This window comes from Choloepus didactylus, chromosome 8 (assembly GCF_015220235.1).
Source record: "Choloepus didactylus isolate mChoDid1 chromosome 8, mChoDid1.pri, whole genome shotgun sequence".
Lineage (NCBI taxonomy): Eukaryota > Metazoa > Chordata > Mammalia > Pilosa > Megalonychidae > Choloepus > Choloepus didactylus.
Window position 1 is genome coordinate 112,199,356 of NC_051314.1, and position 15,497 is coordinate 112,214,852.

Here is a 15,497-nt window from a genome sequence, read left to right on the forward strand (position 1 = left end):
ACATGTCTTTCGCCAAAAAATATCTTCCCCAATGGAATACCCTAGTGCCTGCTTAGACTACACATTATAAGATTATTTCTTTGGGTTAGGACATCTTACACCCAAAGAATCCTTTAAAAATTGAATAGGTTAAAACAGAATGATAGTAGGTTAATTTTATTTTTGCCACAAAATAAAATAAGTTCTTTTGTTTGGATTGGTTGGTGACTGTTAAACCCCTAAAGAAATAACAAAGGAGAGGAACGGTTTGACGGAGAAGGGCTGTGAGAGTGACAGCATAGGATGCTGGGTGGGGAAAAAAAATAGGTCAAGGAGGCCTACTGTGGGCAACTGAAAAAAACGGAAGCATTTGATAGGTGAACAGTGTTCCTTAACAGACAGGGTTGCAGAATATAGGCTACTTTTGCTTTCTCAACAGTTCTGACTGTTTTCCAAATAAAAAAGTGACTCCACATATTGACCTGGCAAGGTCCAAAACTATCTCCTCTCTCATGTATCTTATGTGAAGACCTCATGGTTAGATTTTAAGTCTGCATTTTGCTGCTGGGTTCTTTCCTTCTGTCTGTTATTGTAGAGGGTCTCAGACGGTTTTTGTTTGTTTGTTATTTAACCACAGATACTCACTCAAAAATGAGAAAAAAATGAGTGATAAGTTTATTGCTTATAAGCGTTTTATCACTTTTATTTTCTGAGTTGTGCTTGTATGTAACTAGAGAGAAATAGCAATAAGCATTTTCCAGCTGGAGAGTAGCTTCTTACTAAATTTGCTTTTCAAGCCCTGAATGTAAATGGAAACATATTCCCTGCAAAAGAGTTCTAATTATGAAATCCCACTAGATTGACTTAGGAAATAGAAAGAAAACGACAGGACCAAAGGGGGAAAAAAAGCAGATACAATTGTAATTGATGAGCTTACATTCTCAGATGAAACTTGGTGGTCTCTAACAAGTAGACTTTATTAATTTAAAAATTTTTCAGTGCAAGATAATACTTAAAAGGAACATTAAAATTAGTAGTTCAAACATACTAGTTCTTATGCCAAAAAAATAGCTTGTAGCATAGACATTACAGCAGCCAAGACACTGGGATTCATTGCCAAACCCTTTGAGTTCAGCAGGGGAAACCACAATAATTAGTCGAGTGTTTCTGGAACTCTCTTTGCCTACATGGGTGGCTGCCTTGAAGGCAATAATAAAACCAGGATGGAATTACAGATTTATAAGGTCCAAACAAATAAAACACACACTACCGGATTTATAAACATTACTGAACAAGTAGACAGTGAAATCTCTTGTTTTTCTCTGAATTCTCTTTTATAAAAAATCCATTACATTCTTCCGGCTACGAACACCGAAAAAAAAAAGACTGTGATGAGAAAAACTGTATATGAATGTATCCGAGAAATTAGGATTTAAGGGATGGTTATAATTAGTGAACCATTATATAGATATTCCTTTTTTAATTTGTGGTATATTAGAGCAGACAGAAGAAAATACCTGAAATCTCTGAACTGTAATCCAGCTGCCTTGATCTCTGAAAATGATTGTATAGCCTTTATCTTGTGCTCTTGTGATTGTAAAAACCTTGTGACTGACCCTCACTTGTATCCATTCTATCCGGTTTTTTGACTTTAGAGTCTTTTGATCACTAAAAACAGCTCCTAATGTTTATTAATGACAGAACTAACCCACCCCAATTCCAAAATTATGTTGATAACCAAAGCTGGTTCTAATCACAATGGGTCTGCCTGACATGAGCAGTAGCTTAGACTTTAACTTATAATACTAAAAATCACGTCCATCATCATATTAAGGCCACCATTTTCTTACATGCATTCTGTGACTAAGCACGTAATCAATCTGCACATGCTCTATAATTAGATCACCTCTAAATATATCAGCTGAAACCATTGTGCTCATTATCCTAAAAGCTGCCCATCTTTTGATACTATAAAATGATCAAAGTTACTGCAGTTAGAAAGACAGATTTTTAGGCCAACAGGCTGTCTGATTTCCTGCTTCGTGCTTAGCAGTAACTCTTTCTTTCTCTGAAACCCTGATGTCTCAGGAACCAGTTATTTGAGGGCATTGGACAGAGGATGCACAGCTTTTGGTTGGAATCATGAACAGTAGATATTTTCTGAACATCCCTCTTCTTCCCTTAAGCTACTTATTTCCCACAAGTCTGGAGTGCACAGTGGGAGAGCCTCCCTAGAAAAGCTGAAAGCAGGTGTCCTTGATGGAAATTACACTATGAGGTTCCATGTTGGCTCAGGATATATACTACAAACAACGTTTCTTCAGCGTTCTCTAAACACTAGATCTATGGGCAATTATTGGATGTTAATCAAAAGAAATTAGTTCTGCAGTCAAATAAATTCAGAAAACAAACACTAAATGAAACAAATAAAAGCAGGTATTCTTTTAGCAGGACTTCTCAGAGCTTTTAACAAAGTGCTATGTGTTGTGAATCTCTGAGAGGGAAAGATGGTATGTCTCCCAGTGTGCCGGTTTGAATGTATTGTGTCCCCCAAATGCCATTATCTTTGTGGTCTGGTGGGACAGACGTTTTGGTACTGGTTAGATTTGCTTGGAATGTGTCCCACCCAGCTGTGGGTGGTGACTTTGGTGGGATACTCCTATGGAGGTGTGACCCCACCCATTCAGGGTGGGTCTTGATCAGTGGAGCCATATAAAACATGCTGACTCAAAGAGACTGAAGGGAGTGCAGCTGTGAGTGACGTTTTGAAGAGGAGCAAGCTTGCTAGAGAGGAACGTCCTGGGAGAGAGCCATTTTGAAACCAGAACTTTGGAGCAGATGCCAGCCACGTGCCTTCCCAGCTAACAGAGGTTTTTCGGACGCCACTGGCCATCCTCCGGTGAAGGTACCCGATTGCTGATGTGTTACCTTGGATGTTTTGTGGCCTTAAGACTGTAACTGTGTAGTGAAATAAACCCCCATTTTATAAAAGCCTATCCATCTCTGGTGTTTTGCATTCTGCAGCATTAGCAAACTAGAACACCCAGATATTCTACCATAGAACACACTTTTTATGGAAAACAAAGATGGGATTAACATCCCTCAGAATTTTTGTTTTAAACCTATCATGGAAACACTAGTAGAATAATTTTTGGACAAAATAACTTTTTACCTTGGCTCTGGTCAAACAAACAAAACTGATTTTCCTTTTAAAAATATTTGGAAAGTAAAAGGAAGCAAAAGTAGAGTATGAAATAACATCTGTAAGTAAAAGTAAAGATTATGAAATAAATAACATCCATTTCACTTAGAGTTCATAAACATAGTCTCTGAAAATGAACCTTGTGGGGCTTAATATAGATTACTAGTTCTTAAAACTGATTTACTGAGAAAAATCTAGGTCTGTCAACCAATATTTGATACCAGATGACAAACATGTTACTAATTGAATCAAATATTTACCCTTATTAACCATAAAAAGAAATACCACTTTATGCAAGGCACTCTTGTTTAGTTTTAAAACAGTTATTTTCTACTTAAATTCTGTATTCCTTTAAGGCAATTTACTCAAGATGAAGCTGTTACTGAAGAACAACCAAAATACATAATCAGTAAGAGGAGGTATTTCTTTCTTAGTGACATTATTGGCAACATAATTACTCCTGCTTTGTTAGACCCCTTTTCTTACCCTCAGTGATAAACAATATTTTGTAATCCTATTTCAACATGATACAGTGGACCAAGAAATTGCTTAGTTGTTCTCAGAGAACTACTTGAATACAGCCATAGTGTGCCATATATTTTTTGCGCGTTTTACATTGTTTAAATGGATAATACAAACAAGATAAAATACCTTTAAAATGAATGCAAACTACTCCCAGAACAAGTACCATTCCAACCAACTATCAAATTACACCAAATTGCTTGATATAATTTTTTAATTACATATTTTATGCATTCTTCACTGGTAAGAAACCAGAATACACAACTAGTTATTTTGTATCATCTCCAAAGTTTGAGTAATGGACTTTTAGTTTTCTTTTACTATGAAACCACCTAAAAATTAAGTTTCCATTACACACTATTCAACACAAACCGCAGTATCTTATACTTTCTTGTCAACTTATTCAGAAAACTTACACACAGCTGTGTAGACTGGTAGTCAGTGATCCTGTGGAGAACACTGTTATAAAATCCAGTTAGCAATATAAACTCTTACCTGCTACATATAACAGGCGGAGTCAGGATCTGAGGGGATAGGTCAGGGGCACTCTGAGTATAAGTTAAGGCCCTGTGGGAACCTAGGTCTTGTCTGGCAGTTGCATCTGTAGATTCTGGAAACTGCACTGCAGAAATTTTATTGACTGGGCTGCTGGCTGGCGTCCCTTGGATAGGCGAAGAGTAGGGCGATGAAAGAGGTGAAATTTTTGCTAGGGCACCTGAGAAAGAATGGAAGTTATTAAGTCACTAAATAAATTCTTTGAATGCAAAATAGTAACTCTGAAACTCTGCTGTGGACTCCAATTAACTCACTGATAACTGCATGCAAAGGGCACTGGGCTGGCCCCCACAGGCCACCATCTTGACACAGAGTATATGGTTGGATGTCTCCACAGCATGAAACATGAGTAAGGAATCATGAAAAATCTGGTGGTGATGCTGGTAAATCCAGTTAAAGCCTTGGTCCTGGAGTAACTTCAGGACAGAAGGGCATTATTTTCTTCTTCCATGTTTGCTTCTTCTTGCCATTCAGATATGATAATAGTTGAAATTTTCTCATGTGTTTGTATTGTTTTAAACATTCACTGGTATCTGGAGCAGAGTTTTATGGGCAATGGATGTGGAAAATGTATAAGCAAAGAAGATAAATTTTTGAGAGGCAATTTACTTTATTAACATTTTCAGTAAAACTACTTTTTTGGGTGAAACTACTTTTGTGTGTGTGAAACAGAGCTTTGATCAAAATAATTTCTGGAGAAAACATCAAAAATGTTATATAATCCATTTCAGACCCAAACTACTGGCTTAAAGCTTAAATTTTTAATGTGGATATTTGTACCAAACTGCTTATGCTTACTCTGATGGTAAGAATTGTATAAGACACTGGCTTAGACGTCAAAGAACTAACTGATGCTGGAGTGTAAGGATGATGTAATTTGAGGTTGTGCTTTCCCAAACAGAAAAGACAGCATACTCTTAAATTTGGATGGGGGTGGTGAGAGGGAGAGAGGGAGAGAGGGAGAGAGGGAGAGAGGGAGAGGGAGAGAGAGAGAGAGAGAGAGAGGGAGGGAGGGAGGGAGGGGGAGAGATCGAACGAACATTGGAACGACTACCTACCTACTGCTTTTCATAATTTTACAGTTGAACAACCTACTCTAAGGCAAATTAAATGAAATCATTAAGAGTCATTCTCTGTCACCACTTGGAAATTTACAGCCAGTGGCTTTTACATCATCAAATAATATGTGTGGTTAACTGGCAGCTGGCTTAGAGCACAGTTTGCTTCAAATGTCCAGTTCCCCCAAAAGTTTTATTTGTCACACCCAAAGGTTTTCGGTCTACTGAAAGGAATATCAAGCTTCGTAAAGGGTTTTTGTAAATTTTTTCTTTTTAAATCTTTTGTTGGCACTGTTATTTCTTTTGTTTTGTTTTAAAAGATGACAAATCTCACTTTTCTTTGACTAAGTGTAGATAGCAGTAGCCCCTCCTGGTCATTTTCTCCATTTCTACTGTATGTAAATTCTTAATGAGCTTCGCTGCTTTTACACTTAACCAATGAAGCCACTTAGACCCAGAGAAGTTAAACAACCTTCCCAGCATCACACTACTAGTAAGTGAGGGAATATGAAGTGAGTTCAGCTATTCTTAGTAAAATGTGGTTTATTAATCCATATTTCTATCAATGACTGCCAAAGGGGGTAGAACAATCCATTATTCATTAAGAGAAATTTATGTTGTTCTCTATAATGACAGGCCTTATGACTTTTATTTTTATTTCTATTGAAAAGACTTAGCTATTTTACCAGAGATACTAAAACACCTTTACAATATGAAGATTCAATCAGTAGTCTCTTGGGCCAAAAGAAAAATAAGTTTTCTAAATTTTTAACTGTGAGTTTCCCAACCAGTGCAACACTGTGGGCAGCAAGTGGGTTACAGAGAGTAGGTGTTATAGAGTACTAAGGGTTGTAAATGATTTAAAATATATATATATATATATTTTAGAAGTTCTGGAATAAATTTAATTTTTAATATTATCTCTAACATTTTAAAGGTAGGTGCTTATTATATTTTCATAATATAAAGGAAATGCATTTTTTATCAAGCTCTAAATCCTCTCCCATTTCTCCACTGCTACATAACATTTTCATATTCACAAATATTATTACACACTCTAATGTGCATGCTCTAATGTGAAAAAGGTTGGATAGGGCAGGTTTAAATTAGACTATGAGTTGGATTAAGGCAGACTAAGATACCAGATACTCTTAGAAAAGCAGCATAACCATCAAGCACCTAGATTCTGGTATGACATGGTAATAAAGGTTACCAAGATATCTGCATTGATTCACCAAGGTTTTTGCAGTGACTTACTTATTCAACAAATTTTTATTGTACCACTGAACTGTTCTAGGGACTGGGGGTGCAATGGTGAATGAAACAAAGCCCTGATCTCATGGAGCTCCCACTCTTTGGGAAGAGAAAGAAACTTAAAAAATGGTGAAAAGTCATATACTTTTAAGTGATAATGAAGAAAAATAATGCAGATGGTAAGAGGATGTAAAAGGACAGAAATGCTATTTGGGTAAAATGGTCTGGGAAGGTGTCACTGAGGGGGTAACATGTGAACATGAGTCTGATGAAATAAGGAAGACATTTAGGCAAGTATCTGGGGAAGCATGTTCCAGAAACAGACCTATTTGGAGGGTGTTAAAAAAACACTCAGGAGATCAGTGTGGCTGGAACTTAGCAAAGATGAAAAAGAGAGACGCAGGGTATGGTCAGAGAAGTTACTGGGGGCAAGTCTAGATACGGCCTTGGAAGTCATGGCAAGATTTCAATTGTGTCTTAAGAAAATAGAAACCCTTGATATATATTACTTTAGAAAATCCCTTAATTTTTTGACGGCTAATTGTGAATTTGTAGACAGTTAATTTCAAAGCCTGTGGGAACATTGTACATTTCTGTCTTGACACGGTGCATATTCTGAAGGCAATTTATGAGAAGAGTGATCTTTTCACTGCTAATTTTCAATAGCTGCCAGTTGACCGCCTCAGAGAAATGAAATTCACTCTTATACACAAATTTAAAAATCCACACAGCCATTACAGTTCTTGGAACTCATGGATTAACTAAACTTAAACAAATAAACAGACTTTAAGACTCAAAACTCACTGCTTAGAATGAAATGTAAACCTTGCAACAGAGGATAAGCTCTACGCTTCTGTAGCACCATTAGTGTACATATTTTTGAACACTTAAGTATGAATCTTCGCAACAACCATGAGAAGCAGGGATACTATTATTCTGTAGGTGAGAAGATAAAATTATAAACATATCTATTCATTTTTTCCAAAACCAAGCCACTATTTCTCACAGTGTACACTATCATAGTTCACTTAAAATTTAGAAAACAGAAAGGATTAAGGGAAACTGAAGGTAATGACTTCTTCTAAAATAACATATTTACATATAGTAGTCCTCAAATAGAGAGATATAAATGCAGATAATAATCAAATTTCTTTTTTTTCTAGAAATAATAGATTACAAAGAAATGATTTTGGACACAAGAACAGGATACTTTAAGGAAAGGGAGGAATGGCCTTCTTTGCAAGTCCCTAAAAACATCATTTTCTAAGATATTTTAAGTGTAACCATGTCTCAAGTTGGAGGGATAACCTTTATGATCTTTTAAGGTCTCATCCTACATTATGTTGCATATACATATTTACACACACACGAGTGAAGGACTTCAGATCAACATGCATTCTTTCAAATATATTTATCTTTAAGTAATTATCTTTGAGTAATTTTAAGAGATTCCAGATAAAAGACATAGCTCATGAAATATCTTTGTATGAGTCAAGTTGCCCTAATATGAAATATCTAAAATTAAAACATTAAAATTGAAAAATTTAAAATGTACCTGAAAAAAAAAGTCTAAAACACCAATTCTTTTGAGTAACTTGGCTTTTAATTCCTTGTTCCTAAGAGCATGTGAAAATGTGCACCAAGATACAAGGAACTTTGGGAACCAAAGGAAGAAGATGAACAATATGGGTGGGAAATTAAGTGAATTCATCTATTTGTGCTGTAAAACTCTCTCAGTTTAATTTTAATTGAACAAGAAAGGAAACAGCATATATGTAAACAAAAACTTATTTTCCATGCCCACAGGAAAATGGCCAGCTCTAATAATATTCCAAAACAGAAAATGCATCCAAATTAAAAAGAAAAAAAAAAAAAAAAAACAAAAAACTCCACAATACCATAACTTAACTTCTCTCTCAGTTCAAATGATGTGTAGGAAAAACTGAATTTAACTTTTAGATTAGCGATATCTATAATCATTTTAATGGGTGGTCCAAACTTATAAGAATCCAGGAAGAGACTCTACAAATAAGATAACTATGAATTTGAGGAATTTTAAAGGCAGAATGACATAATGGTAGCTTTACATTCTCCAAGACATGGACTAGAAAAGAAAAATTGAAAATGTAAATTATATTTAAATCTCCTCTTTTTATGCTTTAATCAAAGGACTCCTATGTGATTTTATCCATTTATTTTTTATTAGTAGCTGCAAAATAATTGGTTGTATTTCAGCTATTTAAAATTAATGCTGATTTACTGAGCCAGAGGAGACAGTGTTTACTTGATTTGTGCAAAGAACAGATTCATTAGTTCTCTCTGGAAACAGGTCATTTATCTTTCACTTTTTCTATTCTTTATTTTATGCTTGCTTCTCCCACCTCTTTTGCCTTTTGCTTCTTAAACACTCCTCCTGAGACTTTCCTCACACTTTTTTTTTAACATTCCATTTGCTCATACTCATTGCCAAATAAAGGGTTTTTTTCCCAGAGCCTTTCCATACAGTTTATTGAAAACTAGGTGGTGTCAGAAACAATTAGATCAAATATGGCACACCTGCTTAGCTAAATTCACCCAAATGAGCCATCGATACAGGGAAATAAGAATTTCAAAACAAGAGGACCCATATGATCACAGAGAACTGTAATCCAATTTTAGCTCTGATTCTTGATAGATGTTTTCTCCCTTTTCAGCAGATGTTCAGGGATTTGTTTAGTTGAATTCAGCATGCACAAGGATATAGATTATTCTGTAAACATTCAGCTCTGCTTGGAAAACAGTCTGAAGTTGCCACTATGTGAAATATCCTCCAAAGTAATTATGGTGGAGATACCTGATGTAATTTATGGCAAGAATAGAAGGAGGCTCTTGCCATGTCTGTGGCTCTAATTTCTATCATGTTGGCTACTCAATAATTTATATTTCATTATCCAAAAGACAAAAATGGAGAGAAAAACAAATCTTTCCATTATCTTGTACCCAGCCAAAGAAATAACCAAAAATCCTAATGTCAAATTATTTTAATCTATCGTCCTCAATTGTTCTCTATTATGAAGACATTAGGACAAAAGACAAGATTCACACTAGTTGTGTGACTTTGGGCAAGATACTTAACCTTTCTATGCCTTACTTTCTTCATCTGAATCTTCTTCCTGAGCTACCCAAGAACTTAGAATACTTAGATTCTTTTTGCATTCCTTGAGTTAAATATTGTGGTCTGAAATTTTAATTCTGTCCTTAAAGAAATCTTTTAAAAACTACCCAGAAATCTGACAATATTGTTATTTATACATATAATGTTTGTTTGGTGGTAAAGTTTTGGCTGATCTGAAAATGTCTTTAGTTAGCTCTTATTCTTGTGAGGTCGATTTTCCAGGTAAACAATCTGAGGTTATCTATTTCCTTATAGTGAGGAAAATATTCTACTGTATTATGGCTCCTTTTATTTCTGAGAATTATGCTCTAAGACCGGTTTTCCTGAAAAGGTAATTTGTCTTTTCCCTGGCTGACTTTAAGAAATATTTTTTTTTGTCTTTGGCATTGTGTAGTTTCATTACACTGTGTTTAGGTATAAATTTCTTCGCATTTACTCTGCTTCTCTTCATATAGTTTTTGTCCTCCACCCTCTAGTATATTCTGATTATGTACACTAGTTTCCAATCCTTTCTCCATATATCTTAAAATCTTTTATATCTCCCAATTTCTTATCTATGTTGTAATCTGGGTTATTTGCTCACATCTTCCTTCCAGTGTACTAATTCTCCTTTCTATTGGCTATTACACCATTTAATCCATCATATTTCCTTGTGTACATTTCCAAAAATTAGGTTGAGCTGCTCTGCAGTTATATCTTCCCTCATTGCTCTATATTTTGTGATATGTTTTTCTTTAAGTATATATGTATTGAAAAATTAAAAATCAAAAATTTAGATATTTTAGAATGTACATCTCTCAATCTTTTAGAGATCTAGAAGAACTTTTTGTTTCTGTTGACTCTAACTCATGATGCCTCCTGGTGTGTTTAATGATCTTGGTTGGAAGAAGATTTGTTTGTTCTTGATCTTTGGAGATATCGTTGTCCTTAACTGATAATGCTTTCTTCCACTTGCACATTATTCTCTGCACATAATTCTGCTGGGAGATAGGAGGCCATGCCCACCTCACACTACTTTAGTGTCCCTTTATGAAACTCAGGGTTGGTGTGGAATGCTCAAGTTCAGTTTCTCCACCTCGCTGTCATTCCAGATTAGTATTCTTACCACAGAGCTAATTTCTGCATTTGCCCTCATAACAATCCTAATTTATGTATTTTCCTATATTTCCTGTTACTGGCCTGATTTAATCTCAATTCTTTTAAAAATGTTAACAATAACTTCAAAGTAATAAAATATAATGAACATTTTTAAAGAGCAAAGAGGACAAGATTAGTTATTAAAAAAAAATCAGACTACTTTTAACAGTTTATTTCAATGCTGTGATTCCAATGAAACTGTACTTTCTAGAGGAAATGATTTCCTATACTCAAAATGGAGAATTGAGCAAAGGAGGTGATCGATTCAAAAAATAGCTACCCAGCATAAAGTGGATTATCAAAGGGGAAAGAAAATACTAAAATTTCTTTCTAGATGTGAAAAACAACACCAACAGAAATGCTTCCTTAAGTTGTTCCTCTTAAAATGCAAACTTCCTATCTCAACATTGGCTCTTGAAATATCAGTGGAATGTGAATACTTTTTCTATAACCCTCATAAAAACATTGTCATTCTGAGGATTTCTGATTATGAGGGAGTAGTCTGTAGCAAAAGAATAATTCCTTCAGAAAAACTAGACCAACTGGGTTTAAAAAAATGTTATTGGGGCAAGGCAACCAATTTTAAGAGGCTAAGCTCACAGGGAAAAGAGACTCTCAGAATGATGGGCAAAACCTTGTGAAATATTCTTCCCTTTACAGCATTATTTACTGGATTGTAGGCATGGAGCAAGAGACTGAGAATCCAGACAGAGGGATGCACTAAGAGGAAGGTAAGCCAGTGAGCTTTCAGCAATGTCACAGGGCCGATGACACAAAAACAGGAGTTTGGGACTACCATGGCAGGCAGAACCTGAATGGCCAATATCCCAGTAAGAAGGAGGGAAGTTATCCCCTTGAGGCATTAGGTTAATTTTTTTTTTGTTATTGTTAGAGAAGTTGTAGGTTTACATGAAAAGCCTGCAGAAAATACAGTTCCCATATGTCACCTTATTAATGTGGTATATTTCTGCATTAGTATGGTATATTTGTTACAATTATTGAAAGAACCCTTTTATAATTGTACCATTAACTATAGACCATGGTTTATATTAGGTTTTATTGTGTTATACAGTCCTAGGTTTTTAAAAATTTTTCATTCTAGTAATCTATACACAACCTGAAATTTCCTTTTAACCACATTCAAATATCTACTTCAGTATTGTTAATTATGTTCACAATGTTCTGCTACCATCACCACCATCCTTATCAAAACTTTTCCATGACCTCAAATAGAAACTCTCCAATTTTAGCATTAACTTCCAATTCCCTACCACCACCCCAGCCACTGGTAACCTGCATTCCAATTTCTGGCTCTATGAATTTGCTTATTCTAATTATTTCATACCTGTGAGATCATAAAATATTTGTCTTTTTGTGTCTGGCAAATTTCACTCAAAATGAGGACTTTAAGGTTCATCCATATTGTTGTGTGTATCAGAATTTCATTCCTTTTTACTACTGAATAATATTCCATTGTATGTATGGACACTTGGGTTGCTTCTATCTTTTGGCAATTGTGAATAATGCCTCTAAGAACAATGGCGTACAAGTATCTGTTTGAGTTCCTGCTTTCAATTCTTTTGGGTATACACCTAGAAGTGGGATTGCCTGGTCATGTGGTACATGTGGTAATTCTATACTTACTGTCTTCCACAGCAGTTCCTTCATTTTACATTCCCACCAACAATGAATGAGTGTTTCTATTTTGCCACATCCTCTCCAAAACTTATTTTCCATTTTTTAAATAAACAACCATTTTAGTGGATGTGAAATGGTATCTCATTATGGTTTTTATACGCATTTCCCTAATGGCTAATGACACTTAACATCTCTTCATGAGCATTTTGGCCATTTGTATGTGTTCTTTCGAGAAATGTCTATTCAAGTCTTTTGCTTATTTTTAAATTGGGTTGTTTGCCATTTTGTTGTTGAGTTGTAGAGTTTCTTTATATATTCTGGGTATTAAATTTTTATTTGATATATGGTCTCCAAATATTTTCTCCTATTGTGTAGGCTGTCATTTAATTTTCATGATAAATTCCTTTACTGCACAAAAAATTTTAACTTTGATGAGGTCTGGTGATGCTTAAGTTCCCGTGTCATCTTGGCTAGGTTATGCTGTCCAGTTATTTAGTCAAGCAAGCACTGGCCTGATTTCTGTCAATTTAAATCGGAAAAATCTTGTAGTTAATTTGGAGTGTAGTACACCTCCTCATGGGTTATAATTTGTACCTCACCTTTTGAGGCCTCTCGGGATTTCAGTCTAGTCATCAGTCTGCAAGAAAAGATGAGTGGTGGAGGTGGGCCATGAGAGGAATTAGAAGTGTCTTGCAAGCCAACTACCAAAGGGCATTCCACTGTGGTTTCATCTGGTGAAAGAGGATTAATTTCTTCAGGGAGATGTGTGAGGGCTCTTTCCTCAAGGGAGGTGGTTGTAGGGTTATCAAGCACAAAAATATTAATCTTTTCAGGTAGAGGTTGGATAGCTGATTCTTTAGGGCAGACGGGATTGGGTGGTTGACTTTCAGGGCAAACCATTAAAAGTATATGTGGCAAAGAAGATTCAGCAGAATCTAGGGTTTCAATGTGCCCACTCTCATCATTATCAATCCATTTATCTCCATTCTAATATTTAGGATACAATTCTCTTTGAGTCGATGCCTTTACTTTAACAACAGACATCCTGCAAGGTTGGAAATTCAACTGAGGTTGTAATTTAGTCACTTGCAGCACAGGACTCTGGGTCTGGTTTTCAAAAAATAGGTGTTCTAAGCTCAATCTCTCTTGTAGAGATATAATAGCCTTTCATGAAACTACTGGTTTAACTAATGAGGAAAGTAACATTTTTATTTATCCAATTCATAGGAATCAAACAACTCAGCTAAAAAATGAACATAGCACAAAAATTTAGTCACTTGCAGCACAGGACTCAAATCTGCGGCTACATGAAATAAGATTTTCTTTCAGGGCACACATAGAAATTTCACGTCCTTCATGTGGTGCTTAAGATGGGAATTCGAAGCCATGAGCTCATCCCTTTCTGTAACAACTGCATCTAATATATTTAGGAACAACCAGCCAACATCATTGTACTTTTTAACTCCCCAAACATTGTTAATGTGTCAAATACACTCTCACCCAGAGCCTTGGCTCTTATAAGCAGTTGAGTAGCCATATCCAATGGTGACATTTTGCATATTGCTACTGCCAACTCACGTCATGGACTATCAGTGCGATACTGTTTATTGGAAATAGACTAATTAGTGCCTTGGCATCTGTGGTGCGAAGGTGGGTAGCTACTGAAAATATTAAGAGTTTTCTGCAGTGCTGAGAAAAGTTGGAGTTTGGAGAAGTCCAAGAAGGAAAGTCATAGTAAACACACCAGACTCTCAACTGAGACTCCAGGAATGAGGGCAATACAGAGACAGAGTCTTATGAAAACTGTATCACAGCCTGAGTCAGTACACATCCTGATGGAATGACGTTATCTTCACTTAAATCATTTCACTACCCTACCTAAAACAATATTGTTCTTAATTGAGATCCCAAACTGCTTATCACAGCTCACCAGGTCCTGCAACACCTTGCCTCTGTCTACATGTTGGTTTTCATCTCACAGTACTCTTTCCTTTCTTATTATTAGCCTTTCAAGCAAATTATAATCTTAAGTTACTCAAGTTCTCTCTCAACATATTGGGCGCCCCACCACTCTGCCTCTTGCATCTTTTTTCTTCTGTTTCATCATTTGACAGTCTTTCCTCATTTCCTTAACACACTGCACAGTAATAGCTATTGACTTGTCTGTATTCTCCACTTGAATGTTAATTCTCTGAGAGAAGGAACGAGGTCTGTATTAATCATTGCTGTATCCCTGAAATTAGTTCAGTGTCTGAGACAATGAACATAGCACAAATATTTGTTGAGAAAATGAAGCTTAAGGAAAGAGAGATGCTGCTGGTTAGTAGTATATGCCATACTCTGACTACAACCTGGAAATCCCTTGCAGTAGTTAGATGCCAGATCCTGGATGGGAGAACCTACAACAAAATTTTTCAGCAGTTGCACCTTTCTGGAAAGGAAGGAAAACCCACCCACAGTATTGTTGGGGTATTGTGGTTGCTGACTTGTGGGTTTTTTTTTCAAAAAGTTCTCAAAGACCCTAAACTATATTTTCTCTAAATGTAAATACCTCTTCATTTCAGCATGTATATATTTTGGGGGAGTGGGTGATATAAAGAATTTCTTTGAAAAAATTACAATATATAAAATAAATATAGCATTTCCTTGAATTCATACAGACACCATACTCCTGAAAAATAATTTTCTTTTAACAGATATTAAAATATAATTGAAATTTTATAAGTGCACTGTTAGCTTGTATAGTAAAAGATGAAGCTTCTGGAGATTAACCTCATTGGTGACAATGACATCCCATTTATCCAACAAGTTCAAGATAGGAATTCTGGCATAGCAACCTTGAAAGAATAGATATTATCACAATACATGAAAATTTAGGTAAATAATCAGTTACAGAGGCTTTTTCTTTCCAGAACTGATAAACTAAAGGCATCCCAATGCAGTGTGCCCTCAGACTCTTATTTCAACACTTAAGACTTGGTTCACTCCATGACAGCAT

General features: G+C 35.6%; 1 protein-coding gene across 2 annotated transcripts in view; it reads right to left on the minus strand.

Annotated features, from left to right (window-relative positions):
• PDE3A (phosphodiesterase 3A) overlaps positions 1-15,497 on the minus strand; it is a 343,776-nt gene that overhangs the window by 36,157 nt on the left and 292,122 nt on the right. For both annotated transcript variants that reach the window (XM_037845708.1, XM_037845709.1), the window contains one exon: positions 4,199-4,418. In XM_037845708.1, coding sequence (XP_037701636.1) covers positions 4,199-4,418 — 220 coding nt within the window. The remainder of the gene's footprint in view (positions 1-4,198; positions 4,419-15,497) is intronic.